The following is an 18,765-nucleotide window of genomic DNA, read 5'->3' as shown; positions in this document are numbered from 1 at the left end:
GGAGGAGTCTTTACTCTCTTACACAGTATTTAAAGAGCTGTCATTTAGAAGAGACAGCTATGGTGCCAAAGGTCTAAAAGCTAAATGGCTACTTGGGATTTAGAAAAGAAAAATTCTAAACCCTTTTGTCCAGTCTCTACCAAAAGTTTATTATAAAAAGAGCCATTACTTCTCCCTTTATGAATTGTGGATTGTGAAGTATATGATTTCCCAGTTGGGTATTCAGTTAAGAATATTGATGTGTCACTCCTAAGTATTTCCCTTGTATCTGTTTCATTTATCTCTAGATGAATCCATGCAGAAATTATTTGAAGGAGGAAAAGGTAATGTGTTTCAAAGGGTACTCTCTTGGATTCCATCAAATAACCACCAGCTACAGCTTGCTGGAGCATTGGCAATTGCAAATTTTGCCAGAAATGGTAAGCATATTAGTTCATTCTTATTAAATCAGACTTTCTATATTTTAGAATTATGTTTTGCCATAACATGTACTAAACCTAGAACCATTCAGAAGCATATGTAGAATCTCTGTGTACTACTACCTTAATTTTTCAGAAATCTGAAATACTAATAGCAACTTGCCCAACAAATTACATGTTTTATGCACTTCAACTAAGAGCTGATAGTTTAAAGATAATGAACAGTGACTTTGAAGTCCTTCTTTTTGAATACTCTACACTTCAGAGATGAATAAACTTTAGTCCCGTGCTAATATACTTCCGATCTAGGAGGATATGCTCTTTGGATTTAGATTTTATCTTGGATTTAATAATCTGAGTATTCATTATTGTGCCTCAATTTATACTCTTATGTCTACAAAACTTAAGTGTGGGTGATCTACTGGTTTAGGCTAGAATATTTACTTAAATAATACTTCAGAGGCACCAGCCTTCATGTATATTTCTGAAGTATGATACTTCTGCTGTTCATTCTAGAAACTTATTCTTATACTGTATCTAGGAAATATGAGTTACTTTTGTTTTTAATTTTATTTTATTTGAGTATTAACTCTTGTTATAGCATGTTTTAATAATGACTTATTCCATTTTTCATTCTGTCTTTTTGGGGGCCATCATTAGCTCCTTAATGTTGAAAATAAGACTTGCAAAATGTTGATAATTCATGAAGCTAAATGGGGGTTAAATAGTAATTATTATAATATTCTGTTTTATAAATGTTTCAGAAATTCTGCTTTAAAAAATAATTTAAATATCAATCATGATAACAAAATTTAGAGTACTGTTACTGTAATGTTGGCAGAACACTGGCATACTTCATTATAAATGGAAACAACTGGCGGGCACATTAAGCATGTGGTTTCTACTTACTCATCTTCTGACATACTGTCAGGATCAAGTAGAGATTTTTGGGGCCAATTTAAAATTTTTTATCTATTTTAAGAATCTTATAACCCCACTCACACCTATGGACAGATCAACTAAACAGAAAATTAACAAACGTAAACTTTAAATGATACAATAGACCAGTTAGACCTAATTGATATCTATAGGACATTTCACCCCAAAACAATAAATTTCACCTTTTTTTCAAGTGCTCATGGAACCTTCTCCAGGATAGATCACATCCTGGGCCATAAATCTAACCTTGATAAATTCAAAAAAATTGAAATCATTCCAAGCATCTTTTCTGACCATAATGCATTAAGATTAGATCTCAATTACAGGAGAAAAACTATTAAAAATTCCAACATATGGAGGCTGAACAACACATTTCTGAATAACCAACAAATCACAGAAGAAATCAAAAAAGAAATCAGAATATGCATAGAAATGAATGAAAATGAAAACACAACAACCCAAAACCTGTGGGACACTATAAAAGCAGTGCTAAGAGGAAAGTTCATAGCAATACAGACATACCTCAAGAAACAAGAAAAAAGTCAAGTAAATAACCTAACTCTACACCTAAAGCAACTAGAAAAGGAAGAAATGGAGAACCCCAGAGTTAGTAGAAGGAAAGAAATCTTAAAAATTAGGGCAGAAATAAATGCAAAAGAAACAAAAGAGACCATAGCAAAAATCAACAAAGCCAAAAGCTAGTTCTTTGAAAGGATAAATAAAATTGACAAACCATTAGCCAGACTCATCAAGAAACAAAGAAAGAAAAATCAAATCAATAAAATTAGAAATGAAAATGGAGAGATCACAACAGACAACACAGAAATACAAAGGATCATAAGAGGCTACTATCAGCAATTATATGCCAATAAAATGGACAACATGGAAGAAGTGGACAAATTCTTAGAAAAGTACAACTTTTCAAAACTGAACCAGGAAGAAATCTTAACAGACCCATCACAAACACAGAAATTGAAACTGTAATCAGAAATCTCCCAGCAAACAAAAGCCCAGGTCCAGACAGCTTCACAGCTGAATTCTACCAAAAATTTAGAGAAGAGCTAACACCTATCCTATTCAAACTCTTCCAGAAAATTGCAGAGGAAGGTAAACTTCCAAACTCATTCTATGAGGCCACCATCACCCTAATACCAAAACCTGACAAAGATGCCACAAAAAAAAAACTACAGGCCAATATCACTGATGAACATAGATGCAGAAATCCTCAACAAAATTCTAGCAATCAGAATCCAACAGCACATTAAAAAGATCATACACCATGACCAAGTGGGCTTTATCCCAGGGATGCAAGGATTCTTTAATATCTGCAAATTAATCAATGTAATTCACCACATTAACAAATTGAAAAATAAAAGCCATATGATTATCTCAATAGATGCAGAGAAGGCCTTTGACAAAATTCCACATCCATTTATGATAAAACCTCTCCAGAAAGCAGGAATAGAAGGAACATACCTCAACATAATAAAAGCTATATATGACAAACCCACAGCAAACATTATCCTCATTGGTGAAAAATTGAAAGCATTTCCCCTAAAGTCAGGAACAAGACAAGGGTGCCCACTTTCACCGCTACTATTCAACATAGTTCTGGAAGTTTTGGCCACAGCAATCAGAGCAGAAAAAGAAATAAAATGAATCCAAATTGGAAAAGAAGAAGTAAAACTCTACTGTTTGCAGATGACATGATCCTCTACATAGAAAACCCTAAAGACTCCACCAGAAAATTACTAGAGCTACTCAATGAATATAGTAAAGTTGCAGGATATAAAATCAACACACAGAAATCCCTTGTATTCCTATACACTAATAATGAGAAAGTAGAAAAGGAAATTAAGGAAACAATTCCATTCACCATTGCAACGAAAAGAATAAAATACTTAGGAATATATCTACCTAAAGAAACTAAAGACCTATATATAGAAAACTATAAAACGCTGATGAAAGAAATCAGAGGACACTAATAGATGGAGAAATATACCATGTTCATGGATCAGAAGAATCAATATACTGAAAATGAGTATACTACCCAAAGCAATCCACAGATTCATTGCAATCCCTATCAAGCTACCAGCGGTATTTTTCACAGAGCTAGAACAAATAATTTCACAGTTTGTATGGAAATACAAAAAACCTCGAATGGCCAAAGCAATCTTGAGAAAGAAGAATGGAACTGGAGGAATCAACTTGCCTGACTTCAGGCTCTACTACAAAGCCACAGTCATCAAGACAGTATGGTACTGGCACAAAGACAGACATATAGATCAATGGAACAAAATAGAAAGCCCAGAGATAAATCCACACACCTATGGACACCTTATCTTCGACAAAGGAGGCAAGAATATACAATGGATTAAAGACAATCTCTTTAACAAGTGGTGCTGGGAAAACTGGTCAACCACGTGTAAAAGAATGAAACTAGATCACTTTCTAACACCACACACAAAAATAAACTCAAAATGGATTAAAGATCTAAACGTAAGACCAGAAACTATAAAACTCCTAAAGGAGAACATAGGCAAAACACTCTCCAACATAAATCACAGCAGGATCCTCTACGATCCACCTCCCAGAATACTGGAAATAAAAGCAAAAATAAACAAATGGGATCTAATTAAAATTAAAAGCTTCTGCACAACAAAGGAAAATATAAGCAAGGTGAACAGACAGCCTTCTGAATGGGAGAAAATAATAGCAAATGAAGCAACTGACAAATCTCAAAAATACACAAGCAACTTATGCAGCTCAATTCCAGAAAAATAACCCAGTCAAAAAATGGGCCAAAGAACTAAATAGACATTTTTCCAAAGAAGATATACGGATGGCTAACAAACATATGAAAAGATGCTCAACATCGCTCATTATTAGAGAAATGCAAATCAAGACCACAATGAGGTACCATTTCACATCAGTCAGAATGGCTGTCATCCAAAAGTCTACAAGCAATAAATGCTGGAGAGGGTGTGGAGAAAAGGGAACCCTCCTACACTGTTGGTGGGAATGCAAACTAGTACAGCCACTATGGAGAACAGTGTGGAGATTCCTTAAAAAATGGCATAGAACTGCCTTATGACCCAGCAATCCCACTTCTGGGCATACACACCGAGGAAACCAGAATTGAAAGAGACACGTGTACCACAGTGTTCATCGCAGCACTGTTTATAATAGCCAGGACATGGAAACAACCTAGATGTCCATCAGCAGATGAGTGAATAAGAAAGCTGTGGTACATATACACAATGGAGTATTGTTCAGCCATTAAAAAGAATTCATTTGAATCAGTTCTGATGAGATGGATGAAACTGGAGCCGATTATATGGAGTGAAGTAAGCCAGAAAGAAAAACACCAATACAGTATACTAACACATATATATGGAATTTATAAAGATGGTAATGATAACCCTGTATGCAAGACAGCAAAAGAGACACAGATGTATAGAATGGACTTTTGGACTCTGATGGAGAGGGAGCGGGTGGGATGATTCGGGAGAAGGGTACTGAAACATGTATACTATCATGTAAGAAACGAATTGCCAGTCTATGTTCGATACAGGATACAGGATGCTTGGGGCTGGTGCTCGGGAATGATCCAGAGAGATGATATGGGGTGGGAGGTGGGAGGGGGGTCCAGGATTGGGAACTCATGTACACCCGTGGCGGATTCATGTCAGTGTATGGCAAAACCAATACAGTATTGTAAAGCAAAGTAAAGTAAAAATAAAAATTAAAAAAGAATCTTATAATCACACTTCTCACTCAGTAAACAAACAAAAATCTCGTAAATCTGCTGTGAGAAAGAGATGGAATTCATTTTATTTTTCTGTAGCTCCATTTTCCTTAATGTAGATAATGGGCTGGCATGAGTATTACAAAATATTTATAAATATTTGTAAAGAGGGGAAAAAATGTTTTCTGTTGTTATTTAGATGGAAATTGTATCCATATGGTAGACAATGGAATTGTAGAAAAACTTATGGATTTATTGGACAGACATGTAGAAGATGGAAACGTAACTGTTCAGCATGCAGCGCTAAGTGCCCTCAGAAACCTAGCCATCCCAGGTAAGTCGTAAGAATGGGAGCCAACTGTGTAAGAGATAAAATCTATTGTTTTGGAAAGATATTTACTTTATGTGATTTGTGGACCTACCCTGACCAAGAAAAGAAAAAATCATAGTCTTCAGATTGCTTACATTTTTCTTACTAATAAATGGAGATTATATGTTAAAGAAGTTTTCTGAGACTACACAAGCACAATCTTCCTTTTTCAGATTATTCAAATATTCTATTACGTTTTGTGAACTCCCAGATTTTCATCATACTGTATAGTTAAGATTTTTAAAGCATCTTCAGTTGAGGTAAGATAATGATATCAATTCATAGAATCCCCTAAAGATGACTTTTAAGAATTTTTTTTCCCCTACAAGCAGACGTGACATTTTTTTCCTTTTGGACTTTTTGTATTGGGCTATAGCCAGTTAGCAGTGTTGTGCTAGTTTCGGTGAACAGAAAAGGGACTCGGCCATACATATACATGTGTCCATTCTCCCCCAAAACCCACTCACATCCAAGCTGCCACATAACACTAAGCAAAGTTCCATGTGCCATACAGTAGGTCCTTGTTGGGTATCCATTTTAAATATAGCAGTGGGTACAGACATACAGTTTTTTTTTAACTAGCCTTAATGTGCCTTTTTGGATTACTAGTCTTTCAAAATAACATTATCATGGGAAATAATACAGGATATAGTTAAAACTATCCTGTTATTCTACTTTCTAATGGTAAGTTTCTGGTTAGGTAAAAATAGTATAACATATGAAAATGCAATCTATATCAAATTGTTTCATGTAGCAGATTAAGGTTGCTTATTAATGTCTATAATATCTATATTAACACACTTGAGTCAAGGATAGAGGTAAAAAGAGACATTTATTAAAGTTGAAGAATCATGCTTTTTGTAAATATGAAGACAACATTGTCAGATTTCCTTTACAAATTATTAGCTTTTTTAATTAGATTTGAAGAGCCAGTAAATGTGATTTCATATGTTGTGCTTCTATCAGTTAAGTCCAGTTCAGTCGCTCAGTCGTGTCCGACTCTTTGCGACCCCATGAATCGCAGCACGCCAGCCCTCCCTGTCTATCACCATCTCCCGGAGTTCACTCAGACTCACGTCCATCGAGTCTGTGATGCCATCCAGCCATCTCATCCTCTGTCGTCCCCTTTTCCTCCTGCCCCTAATCCCTCCTCAGAGGATATTTATCCCCCAGACCTAGCATTCCCAATCCCATTCTTAAAATTAACAGAAAAGCAATAGGATTGTTTTTAAGTAGAAAAATGTAACATGGAGCCTTAAAGCTAATAAGACACTCAAAAATTATATTGAATTGAATGATTATCATCAAAAATGCTAACATAATTTTAACCAGTCTCTCCGTCTCTCTCTAGTTGTAAATAAAGCAAAGATGTTATCAGCTGGAGTCACGGAGGCAGTTTTGAAATTCCTTAAATCTGAAATGCCCCCGGTTCAGTTCAAACTCTTGGGAACATTAAGAATGTTAATAGATGCACAAGGTAAGAGAAATTCTTTCCTAAGGTGTATGTTTTGTATGAAAAAGGACCTGTTTTTAGCTTTCATAATTATGTAATCATAGAGATAAGTAGCAAATAAAAGGCAAAAGAGATTGGTTTTAGATCCCCATTAATTAATTTCCATGTTTGTTATAATTGACTTTAAATGGAAATTATATTGTACTTCTCTTCATTTGTAGGTATAATCTAGGTTTTAGATTGATTTATTAACAGTTCTTGGAGGAATTTTTATGTTTTGGCATTTTCTATAGTGATTTTACTTTGTCTTCAAAATCATTGTTTCAATATAATGACAGTCAAAAAATTTAATTTGTTTTACAAACAGGGAGATCATGTTTCTTTTTACAGAAACAATGAAAACTAATCCTCGGAATGAGTTGTATTTATTTATTTCTAAATTCTAAACTTTATATGTATTGACTCCTTAGAGTACTGCTGAAAACTGTTTGGTACAGTTTTCCAGAGTACTAACAGACTACCAAGCTGAGCCAAAAGAGTATAAAGTTATTCCATTTTTTATAAAAGTCCATAACTTTATATAAAAAATCTCAATCCATTAGATGCAGAGTATTTTGTAGTTCTTATTTAACAAAATTGTTGTGTTCTGTTTTTTAGACCTGTAATTTTCCTTCACACTCTCACATCTTTAACTAGCTGTTTTAGTTGATTGCCTATTATTGATTCATTCCTTTGTGGTTTGCCTTCTTTCCTATAGCAGAAGCTGCTGAACAACTGGGAAAAAATGTTAAATTAGTGGAGCGTTTGGTAGAATGGTGTGAAGCCAAAGATCATGCTGGTGTGATGGGAGAGTCAAACAGACTGCTCTCTGCCCTCATACGACACAGTAAATCAAAAGTAAGTCTGAGGAAACCATCCATTTATTTATGAAACAGATTAAAAGAAGATGGCAAGAAAAAAATCTTAAACGTACTCCTTGTCTTGAGTAAATCTCCTTCATATAAATAATTGACTTCACCACAGTAGCTATCCAGCTGGTTGGTCACAGGAATGTTCCTCCCCATCACATGCTATCTCTGGGTGTCTTTCCCTGGAGCAAAAACAGCTGGTAACTTGGACCTTCCTACCACCTGTCTCACCTAGAGCAGCCTGAAAGCCCATCCATTTCATTGGCACCAGTACAGGACCAAGTGTATTGTTGACGAGATGGAAAGTATTGAGAAAGGATAGCAAAATTAACTCCTGTGGTCCTCCTTTTACCTCTTCTCCATCATAACTGTGCTCTCTTGGGCCCAGAGACAGTCACCAAAGGGGGGAGAGAAGTGGGCATTAAGATGAACTTTGTGCCAGGTTGATTCTGTAGAGAATTAAAACGCTCCCAAAGGATTTTAAGCAGCAGGGTGCCATTATTTGGTTTTCCTAGAAAGATGACTCTACGGCTTATTTACTAGGGGCAAGGAACACAAAGCTATTTCAAAAATATAGATGCAAGATGATGAAGGGCTGAACTAAGGATTTGGGTTGAGTAATTTGAAATTGCTGTTACTCGACCATTTTGACACAAAGAAATAAATAGCATATAGTTCAGCCTAATAGAAGCAGTGAGGATGGAAAAGAAGAGAAGGATTTGAGAAAGATGAGGGTGGTAGAATTGACAGAATTCAACATTGGGGTCAAAGGAGAAGGAGGTTTTAGAGAATTCCACGTTTGGGGCTTAGGACCAGGTGGGGTCATCATGTCATTCATCAAAATGAGAGACTATGGGAAGAACTGACATTCCAACTAACTTGCTTATTCCCAAATCACTCTTCTGTCCTTCTTGGAGTCTTTACCATAATTCTTTGCTCCATTCCATGAGGTCTCTTACCAGTGGTTTCGTTTAGGCAAACCATAATTCTGTTAACTAGATTAAATCAGACAGACATGTTTTGGCATCTGGATCTGGAACTCTCAGATTCCTGTTACATGTGGCGGTTAGGCCAACAAGAACTTGAGTTTGAAGGCAACAAAACCCTAAGTGAGATGAAGACAAAAGTGAGTACTAGAAATAAGTGTAGCCATTTCTTTTCATCTAGCCTTTGCTGTATACTTTTATGTGTGCTTTTCATGTAATAATTTTGTATAACAAAAACCTATGAGATAGACACTTACATTATCTCAAGTGAAATCTCTGCGATGCAGAGAGCTTTTGTAATTTGCTCAAAGTCAGTGAGATTTATTGAGTCTGGAGCCCACTGCCCCCTGCCACAGGAAAGGACAGAGTTGAAGGTACTGTGAGAAATTAGGGAGACAGAATTTTGGTTTAAGTTCTCCTTGAGTCCTGTTGTATGTAATCTTACTTTGTCAGATACAACAGAGGTTTTAAGACTAAATAGATACATGCATACATATATACATAAAAAGCGTCACCTGGTTCATCTGAAAGGCAGCCACCTGGTATTATATTAATAATAAAAATTTGAAAGGAACTTTTTATTATTATTATTCCAAGATTTATTCTGTTTTGTTGATCTCATGGTAGGTGAACATTTGGGTCTGTGGCACTTTTGTTTGTTAGCTTCTGGAACTCTCTTCCTTGGTATGAACTGCAGTGGTCTTTTTTGCTTAGGTAATTTAAGTTGTCATCTTTGAATTTATTTAAAGCTAAAAGCTTTTTCCTTCTCTTCTGTGAAGAAAAAAAAATTATGGTTAAATGTAATGATTCATAGGGAAACTGTCAGAAAACCACTCAACAGTGAATTGATTGATTGTAATGCAGTTTATGTTTAAAATTAAAGTTTATAATTTCATGATACTTATTTATTGTAGGATGTAATTAAAACCATTGTACAAAGTGGTGGCATCAAGCATCTAGTTACCATGGCAACTAGTGAACATGTAATAATGCAGAATGAAGCCCTTGTTGCTTTGGCACTAATAGCAGCTTTAGAATTGGGTAAGTACCCCAGTGACAAACTTATTTTCTCCTATTTTTATCTTGGATGAAAGGAAGCACAGGAGTGGAATAGAAGTCAGACAAAACCTTTGACTAGAAGCATTTTGCCAGTGTGTGTCTATACTATATCTGAGTATATGGAAAATCATACTCTATAAGATTGTCACCGTAGGTGTCCCTTTTTGGTTGTCCTTTTGGTGACATTTTTAAGGCAATGCTTTAATGTTAGTTTGACTTTTAAATGATATCTCAAATTTTAGGCACTTAGGGAATTTCAGCAGGCCTCATGGGAAAATGAAATAATATTTAGAATACAATAGCAAGCTTAGCGTCAGCTGCTCTTCCAGCCACTGAGAGCCTCTTCTGTCTACACTGCTGATTCTGTCTCTTGCTGGTCTCTTCTCGGCCACCATGGTTCCTATTGCTTTACAGCATCACCTTCATTCTAAATGTTCACCTTTTATGTCACTCTTCTGTGTATGTACACTCAGAATTCCCCCAAAGCAGAGTCTAAATGATTCAGTTAGTCTCTTCGTGGCAGCATCCCTGTTACTCAGAATTCTTCAGGAAAAGCTGACTCATAGACAAATAGTTTATGGGAGGCAACTTTGTGTCAGGAACCAAGCTCTGATACGTAGTCAGCTGGAGACAATGAAAGTCGGGTGGCCTGAGGTAAGACCTGAGGCTGCCTTACACAAGGAGGCCTGTAGACGTAGGCATGTCCTGTTCCGTCCAGAGATTCTCGGGTAAATGCTGTTAACTGGTCGCTTCAGTTCTAAGTGATGACTTACGTCCATAACTCTCACTGTGGGGAATTCTCAGGAAGGAGAAGCTAAAAGGCAAAAGTGGTATATCTTCCTCTAGTGTCAGATTTACTCAGATTTCAGGTATGAGAGATTTGAATTTTTTGTCCTCTTAACAGGTTATAAACTTTAAAACCATATATAATTTAAAAAAAAAATCATAGGATGTAAAAGTTTCTTGAATGTTAAAGCTAGAAAAGACTTCAAGCTTCCCAGGTGGCTCAGTGGTAAAGAATCTGCCTCCCAAAGGAGGAGATGCAGGAGGTGTGGGTTCCATCCCTGGGTTGGGAAGATCCCCTGGAGGAGGACATGGCAACCCGCTCCAGTATTCTAGCCTGGAAAATTTCATGGACAGAGGAGCCTGGGGGGCTACGGTCCATAGGGTCACAAAGAGTCAGATACAACTAAGCATGCACACATGCACACACAAGACTTCAAGAAGATGTATGTCACTTGGGTCACTTAAGTTAAAGATGCTGTGGAGGTCAGTGTGAGTCCTGGCCGAGCCTATGATTTCTTCCATGGGTAGGGGAGATGACTTCATCAGAAACTATGATGAAGAGGTGAGAATTGGTGAGGACACTGAATGCCAAAGAGAGTTCATGACTTGATTTTGTAAAATGGCTTACAGTGATGAAGCAATTTTAGAAGATCCTTGACCTACCAACCTGGGGTGAATCTGGTCTTGTGCCCTGCATTACTAGTATCTTCTAAATAGGCTTTAATTTTGCCTTCTTCTTAATAACTGAGCATTTGCCTAAGTCAGATTACTTTACCATAGAACTATATAAAATGATAATACATAATCACATTTGTTATCATTATTAGCTAGTGTTTCCTAGGCTCCTTGAGCCTAAGATTAAAAAGAAGGCCATACTACCTTTTTAATATATGACACACTTTGAAAACCATATTTTTCCAAACCTGTATCCTTTCAGGTTTTGAGATACGATTAAGGAATTATAAAATTTTTGTATGATAATAGTATTAAAGCAACATTTTAAAGAGTCCTTTTTTTGTTGTTTTTTTGTTAATTGTAAATTCACATGCAGTTAAAAGAGATAATAAAGATGCCTTTTACAGTTTGCCCAGTTTTGCCCAGTGGTAACATTTTGCAAACCTAGTATAACATCCCAACCCCTGATAAAATTTACCTCTAGTTCAGACTTCCCCAGTTTTACTTGTACTCAATTTCTATTTATGTTAAATTCAGTTTGATCACCTGTGTAGATGTATATGAACAGTTCTAACTCCACAAGGATCCTCCATTCATAACAACATTCATCTGCCTCCTACCCTCCTAATCCCTAGAAACCACTAACCTACCCTTCATTTCTAAATTTTTTTTTTCATTTCAGAAATGTATGAATGGAATCGTATATGACCTTTTGAAATTGGCTTTTTTTCATCAGCGTAATTTCGTCATTGATGTGTGTCTATAGTTTATCCCTTCTCATTACTGAATAGCATTTTATGATTTGTATGTACCACGACTTGTTTAACCATTCACCTATTGAAGGACGTCTGGGCTGATTCTACTTTGGGACTTTTAAAAATAATGCTGCAAAGAACATTCATGTATAGGATTTTATGTAAACACAAATTTTCATTTTTCTGGATAAATGCCTAGGCGTTATAACTGCTAGGTTGTATGATAACTGCATGTTTGATTTTTTAAGAAATAAACTGTTTATGAGAGTGGCTCTGGAAAACATTACATTCCTGCCAGCACTGTATAACTGACCTAGTTTTCTCTTTGCCCTCACCAAAAACTACAGATGTTGAACATCTTTTTTTTTTTTTTTTTTTTTTTTTTTACTTTTATTTGCATTTATTTTTTGCGGCATTTATTCCCGGGCCATAAGTTTTTGTTTCTTCGGTTTCTTCTGGGATATCTTTTTCTTCTGTGCAACCTCCTCTTCTGGTTTAGGAACAATCTGTTCTTTTTCAGTAAGGATCATCTCAATGTGGCAGGGAGAGCTCATGTAGGGGTTGATCCGACCGTGAGCTCTGTAAGTCCTGCGTCGCATCTTGGGGGCTTTGTTCACTTGGATGTGCTCAATGACCAGAGAATCTACATCTAAGCCCTTAAGTTCAGCATTACTCTCTGCATTTTTGAGCATGTGTAGTAAAAATTCAGCACTCTTTTTGGGCCATCGACCCTGAGTCCAGCCCCACTGTTTGGCCTGTGCACACCTGCCAACTCCACCGTTGTAGCGGCGGAACGGCACACACTGCTTCTTTAACGTGACGTCCTTCAGATACTTGGTGGCTTTTCGGATATGCATACCCTTTATGGCCTGGGCAGTTTCACGAGTGTTCTTAAAGTGTACACGAAGATTTGAACCTCTTGATTTGCATGATTTTGTGGGGTTTTCTGGGTCAAGTGAATAGCGCACCATTTTTAGGAGTCACCTCAGGCCGCTTACCGGAAAAGCTGAACATCTTTATGTACTTCTTTTCCATCTTATATATTCCTTGGTGAAATACCTGTGTCTTTTGCCAATTTTCTAATTTTTTTTTTAACTATTGACTTTTAAGGATTATTTGTGTCCTGAAAGTCCTGTAGTTTTACATTTAAGTCTGTGATCCTTTTTTAGTTAATATCTATATAAAATGTGAGATTTGGGTCAGGGTTTCTTTTTTTTTTTTTTCCTTGCTTATGGATCTACTTGCCCCAGCACCATTTGTTGAAAAGGCTGTCTTTCCTCCTCTGAATTGATTTCGTCAAAAATCGGTTGAGCATATTTCTGTGGATCTGCTTCCAGGATCTTCTTTCAGTTCTTTTGTCCTATGTGTCTGTCTCTCTACCAACACCACACTGTCTTGATAACTGTACCTATGTAGTGATCTTCATATCAAGTAGAGAAATTCCTCCCACTTTATTCTTCTTTATCAAGATTGTTTACCTCTTTTAGGACCTGTGGTTTCCCACACAGATTTTAGTATAAGCTTACCTATTTTCTCTAGAAAATCCTATTGGGATTTTGATAGGATTTGCAGGGTACCGTTCTCTTAAAGATACATTTTAGAATACATATAGAGGAACTTATGTGACTATAGGATTTGCTCCAAAATACCTTGGAGTGGGTGAGAATAGGTGGATAAGAAGAGAGACAGAGAATACACAATTGGCCATAATAATTTAATTTTTTTTAACACCAAAAACATTTTGTATTGAGGTATAACTAATTAACAAAGTTGTGATAGTTTCAGGTGAATAGGGAGGGGACTCAGCCATACATATACATGTATCCGTTCTCCCCCAAATCCCCCTCACATCCAGGCTGGCGCATAACATTGAGCAGAGTTCCATATGCTATAGAATAGGTCCTTGTTGGTTATCCATTTTAAATATCACAGTGTGTACACGACTTTCCCAGAGTTCTAAACTATCCCTTCCCCCTGGCAACCATGAGTTTGTTTTCTAAGTCTGTGAGTGTCTTTGTGTTTTGTAAGTAAATTCATTTGTATCATTTTGTTTTAGATTCCACGTAAAGGGATGTCATACGCTATTTCTCCTTCTCTGTCTGACTGACTTCATTCAGTATGGCACTCTCTAGGTCCATCCATGTTGCTACAAATGGCCTTATTTCGTTCCTGTTAATGGTGGGGTAATATTCCATTGTGTGTGTGTATATATACACCGCATCTTCTTTATCCATTCTTCTGTGGATGGACATTGAGGTTGTTTCCGTGTCTTGGCTATTGTAAAGAGTGCTGCAATGAACGTTGGGGTGCATGTGTCTTTTGGGGCCATGCTTTTCTCCGGATATATGCCCCAGGAGTTGGGATTGCAGGGTCATAGGGTAGTTCTATTTTTAGCTTTCTAAGGAGCCTCCATACTGTTCTCCATCATGGCTCTACTGATTTACATTCCCACCAACAGTCCAGGGTTCCCTTCTCTCCGCACCCTCTCCAGCATTTGTTGTTTGTGGATTTTTTGATGGTGGCCATTCTGGCAGGTGTGAGGTGATATCTCAGTGTGGTTTCGATTCCCATTTCTCTGATAACTAGCGATGTTGAGCATCTTTTCATATGCCTATTTGGCCACGATAATTTTTGAAGATGGTGACAGTACATAGTCTTATCTATCATACCATCTTGTCTGCTTATCAGTTCCTTTCAGAAGGTTTGACATGATCGTTTTCTAAAAGGGGAAGCAGTTTTTAGCCAGACTGTACCAGGTTTATACCCAGTGAATATAACTGATGCTTTAATTATTTCATGTTCCAGGTACTGCTGAGAAAGACCTAGAAAGTGCTCAACTTGTACAGATCTTGCACAGGCTGCTAGCAGATGAGAGAAGTGCTCCTGAAATCAAGTACAATTCCATGGTCCTGATCTGTGCTCTCATGGGATCTGGTACGTGTTTCCTCTGTCATTTGATATTCATCAACATATGGTTGACATTAAATATAAAATAATAGTAAATGGTGGCTTTGGGTTTTAAAAGCATTAAAAATTTATGGAAGATGTAGGGTTACATTTACATTGCAAATACTTTCAAAAGATTCTTAGTAATAAAAATTATATAGCACACTATAGGTAAAAGTCAGTTAAGAAATTAATAGGTTTAAGTTTCATTAACCCTAAAATATTATTTTATATAAAGAACAAGTTCTGATTTTGTGTACCATGATATCAGCTAAGTAATTGGTTCAAGAGATTGGCATATCTTGGTATATCTTTCATGGACACTGGAGAAGGACATGCATCCTGCTGTTACTGAGTGGTGAGTGTTATAAATGTAAGATCCTTTTGCTTGGCAGTGGTGTTTCTATTGATATACTCTTGCTGATTTTCTACTACTTCTGTCAATTATTGAGAGAGCAGTGTTGGAAGTTTCCAGCTGTAAATGTTGATCTGTCTTTACCTCCCTTCAGTTCTATCAGGTTTTGCTTCATATATTTTGCAGCTCTCTTGGTAGGTGCATCACCTTTAGGATCACTGTGCCTTCCTAGAGAATTTACCTTTTCATCCATATGTAACATTTCTCCCTGTCTCTGGTAGTAATCTTTGCTCTGAAGTCTATGTGATATTAATATAGCTACTCCTACTTTCTTTTGAATAACATTCACTTGGTTCTTTCCTACCCTTTTAGATTCAGTCTGCTGTATCTTGTATTTGAAGTGTAGGCAGCGTGTTTTTAGGTCATGTGTTTTTAATCCACTCTATCATCCACTACCCTTTTTTTTTTTTTTAATGCTTGAGGATTACATAATTTCATCCAGAGTTGGTTGTCAGTATCATTACTACCATTTGTTAGACAAGGAAGCCAAGACTGTGAAGGAAATAAGCACCACATTGCAGTGGTGCTGGGTGAGGAGTGGTGAATGTCAGTAGTCCTGTCTGGTTAGCAACTTCCAAGGTGATGGTAACAGCCAAGATGGTGGGCAGTAGAGGCGGGTGAGTATCAGGAAAGCCTCTCTGGAATTGAGCCTTGATGGGCAGGGTTGAGTTTCTAGATGGACTTTTTTGTGCATACACCAAGGGTGGATCTGTCTCTTGGGATAGGGTCACCTCATCCAGGTACAAAACCAGAATGGTGGTTTACCCCTTTATAATGAGAAGTATGACTGCCACTGAGCTCAGAACACCGCAGATGCATGTCTGGTGAATTGACTCCTTCAGGGCAGACAGGCGCCAAGGGCCGCTTGATGAGCTTTGATCAGAACAAGGAGAGTTAACTGAGGGGACTGTGTAATGGCATCAGGTCCGTGTGGCTTTCTCTGCAGCTGTGTCAGCTGTGCTAAAGGAGCTGGAATCACGGAATCCCTTGGCTTGGGCGCCGTCTCTTTGGATGTTGCTGACGTGGCTCTTGTCTGCATCGCCCATGTTAGTGTTTTCTGTTGTGTTCTGCTATACTGACTAATGCCGCAGTATTCCTCTGCTTTGGGATAATTGCTGATATTTTCCATACATCCTGCTTGGGCAACCCCCCAGATGTTACAGTTTTCCTTAAAAAGAGCGCATCCATTCTCAATTGGACCAATAAATAAAATAAATGGTCAAGAGGCTCTTGTGTTAAGTCTTTAGTTAGTTAGAGAGTATTGTCTTTGGGTATTTTCTGAATTTTCTTTTCTATTTTTGTTCTGTTAGACAAAAATAAAAATATTATTTGCTTTACTGGTAAGTTTGTTTTTTTGTAATATGAAATCCAAGTTGGAGAACAGTGGGGGAAAAAGTGTGTGTTGCTTAATCAGTAAGCAAAAATCATTTACTGTTTCTTTATATTTTTTTTATTACTGTAGTTTTTAATATTTAAACTAAAAAAAAAAAAAATTTGCCCATTCCTCCAACCCCCAATCCCTGCCCCTTGTAACCACCAATCTGTTCTCCGTATCTAATGAACTTGGTATTTAGATTCCACATATAAGAGAGATCGTGTGGTATTTTATCTTTCTTTGTCTCATTTCACTTAGAATAGTCCCTCAAGGTCCAGCCATATTGTCATAAATGGCAAGATTTTATTCTTTTTCATGGCTGAATAGTATTCCATTGTACAAACACACCATCATTTCTTTACTCATTCATCTATCCTTGGACACTCACATTGCTGCTGTATCTTGGTTTTTGTAAATAATGCTGCAGTAAGCATGGAGGTGCTGGTGCATGTGTCTTTTCAATTTAGTGATAGTTCCCCTTTATGCACTTAGAACCACATGAGTGTTGTTATAATTTTTGTTTTCAAGCATCAAACATAATCCAGAAAACGCTTGAGGAAAGGAAAGCTATTGTATTATCTGTGTCTTTGCTATATCTGTTCTTTCTTTCTGATGTTCCAAGATTGCTTTTTTAAAAAAACATTCTCTTCCTGTTTAAATAATCTCCTTTAGCCATTATTTTAAGTTAGGTCTGCTTGTAACAAATTCTCATTTCGTTTATAATTCCTCACTTATTCATTTTCTTTGAGCGTATCTTGATTTCCTCTTCATTTCTAAAAATATTTTCTCTGTATAGAATTCTAGGTTGACAGTTCTTTTCTTTCAAAACTTGAAAATGTTGTGCCACTTTCTTCTGGCCTCCGTGGTTTCTTATGAGAAACCCATCATCTCCGGGTTTGTTTTTCCCTTGTAGATAAGGTGTCATTTGTGACCTAAGAGTTTCTTTTGTTAATAGTTTTCAAAAGTTTGATTATACTTTGCCTTGGCGTGAATTTCTCTGGGATTATCCTGTGTAAGGTTTGTTCAGCTTCTTGACTCTATAGGCTTTTTGTCTTTTGCTAAATTTGGAAAGTCCTTAATCATATTTCTTCAGGTACTTTTTCAGTCCCACCCTATTCCTCTTGTCCTTCAAGGCCTCTCATGACACAAATGTGAGCTGTTTAGTTATATCCCTCAAGGCTCTGAAGTTTTGTTCATTTTTTTTTTTCCAGCTTATCACCTCTCTTTTGTTCAGATTGGATAATTTGTATTGCTTTGTCTTAAAGTTCACTGATTATTTCTTCCGTCTTTTCCATTCTGTTCTTGAGCCTATCAAGCTATTTATTGCAGCCACTGTGGAAAAGAGTACAGTGTCTCTTCAAAAAAATTAAACAGAATTATTATATGACCTAGCAATTCTACTTCTGTGTATATATGCAATATACATATACATGTATATAGTTCTGAGTTCCAAAAATTTCTGTTCTTTATATCATCTGTTTCCTAGCTGATATCATTTGTTTCAAGCATGTTCATGATTGTTCGGATATTTTTTAATGTAAAATATACATGTAATTTGCCATTTGAACCATTTTAAGTGTAGAGTCCAATAGATTAAGTTCATTCTTATCTCTGTGCAGTCATCCCTATCATTCTCCTCCAGGCCTTTTTCTTCTTTCCAAACTGAAAGTCTATACACTTCAAACAATAACTCCCTAGCCACCCCTCTCCCCAGCTTTTAGCAACCACAGTTTTATTTTCTATCTTTATGAATTTGACTATTCTTTGTACCCTGTGTAAATGGAACCAGACAATATTTTTTCTTTTGTGTCTGGCTTATTTTCCCTTAGCATGCTATTTTCACGGCTCATCTCTGTGTAGCGTGTCAGAACTCCATTCTTTCTTAAGGCTGAAGAGTGTTCTGTTGATTGTATATATTACACTTTGTTTAT

The 18,765-nt window shown here is 36.7% G+C and overlaps 1 protein-coding gene across 8 annotated transcripts in view; it reads left to right on the top strand.

The window, feature by feature from the left end:
* The window catches only part of RAP1GDS1 (Rap1 GTPase-GDP dissociation stimulator 1), a 154,783-nt gene that overhangs the window by 132,562 nt on the left and 3,456 nt on the right, over nucleotides 1-18,765 (top strand). For 4 of the 8 annotated variants that reach the window (XM_069592978.1, XM_069592983.1, XM_069592977.1 and 1 more), the window contains 6 exons: nucleotides 288-419; nucleotides 5,306-5,440; nucleotides 6,828-6,953; nucleotides 7,687-7,826; nucleotides 9,738-9,864; nucleotides 14,904-15,032. In XM_069592978.1, coding sequence (XP_069449079.1) covers nucleotides 288-419; nucleotides 5,306-5,440; nucleotides 6,828-6,953; nucleotides 7,687-7,826; nucleotides 9,738-9,864; nucleotides 14,904-15,032 — 789 coding nt within the window. The remainder of the gene's footprint in view (nucleotides 1-287; nucleotides 420-5,305; nucleotides 5,441-6,827; nucleotides 6,954-7,686; nucleotides 7,827-9,737; nucleotides 9,865-14,903; nucleotides 15,033-18,765) is intronic. The other 4 variants (XM_069592980.1, XM_069592985.1, XM_069592979.1 and 1 more) reach the window with 1 other exon arrangement.

Source organism: Ovis canadensis, chromosome 6 (assembly GCF_042477335.2).
Source record: "Ovis canadensis isolate MfBH-ARS-UI-01 breed Bighorn chromosome 6, ARS-UI_OviCan_v2, whole genome shotgun sequence".
Taxonomy (NCBI): Eukaryota; Metazoa; Chordata; class Mammalia; order Artiodactyla; family Bovidae; genus Ovis; species Ovis canadensis.
The sequence above is the reverse complement of the archived record's forward strand: the minus strand, read 5'-3'. Positions and strand labels throughout refer to the sequence as shown.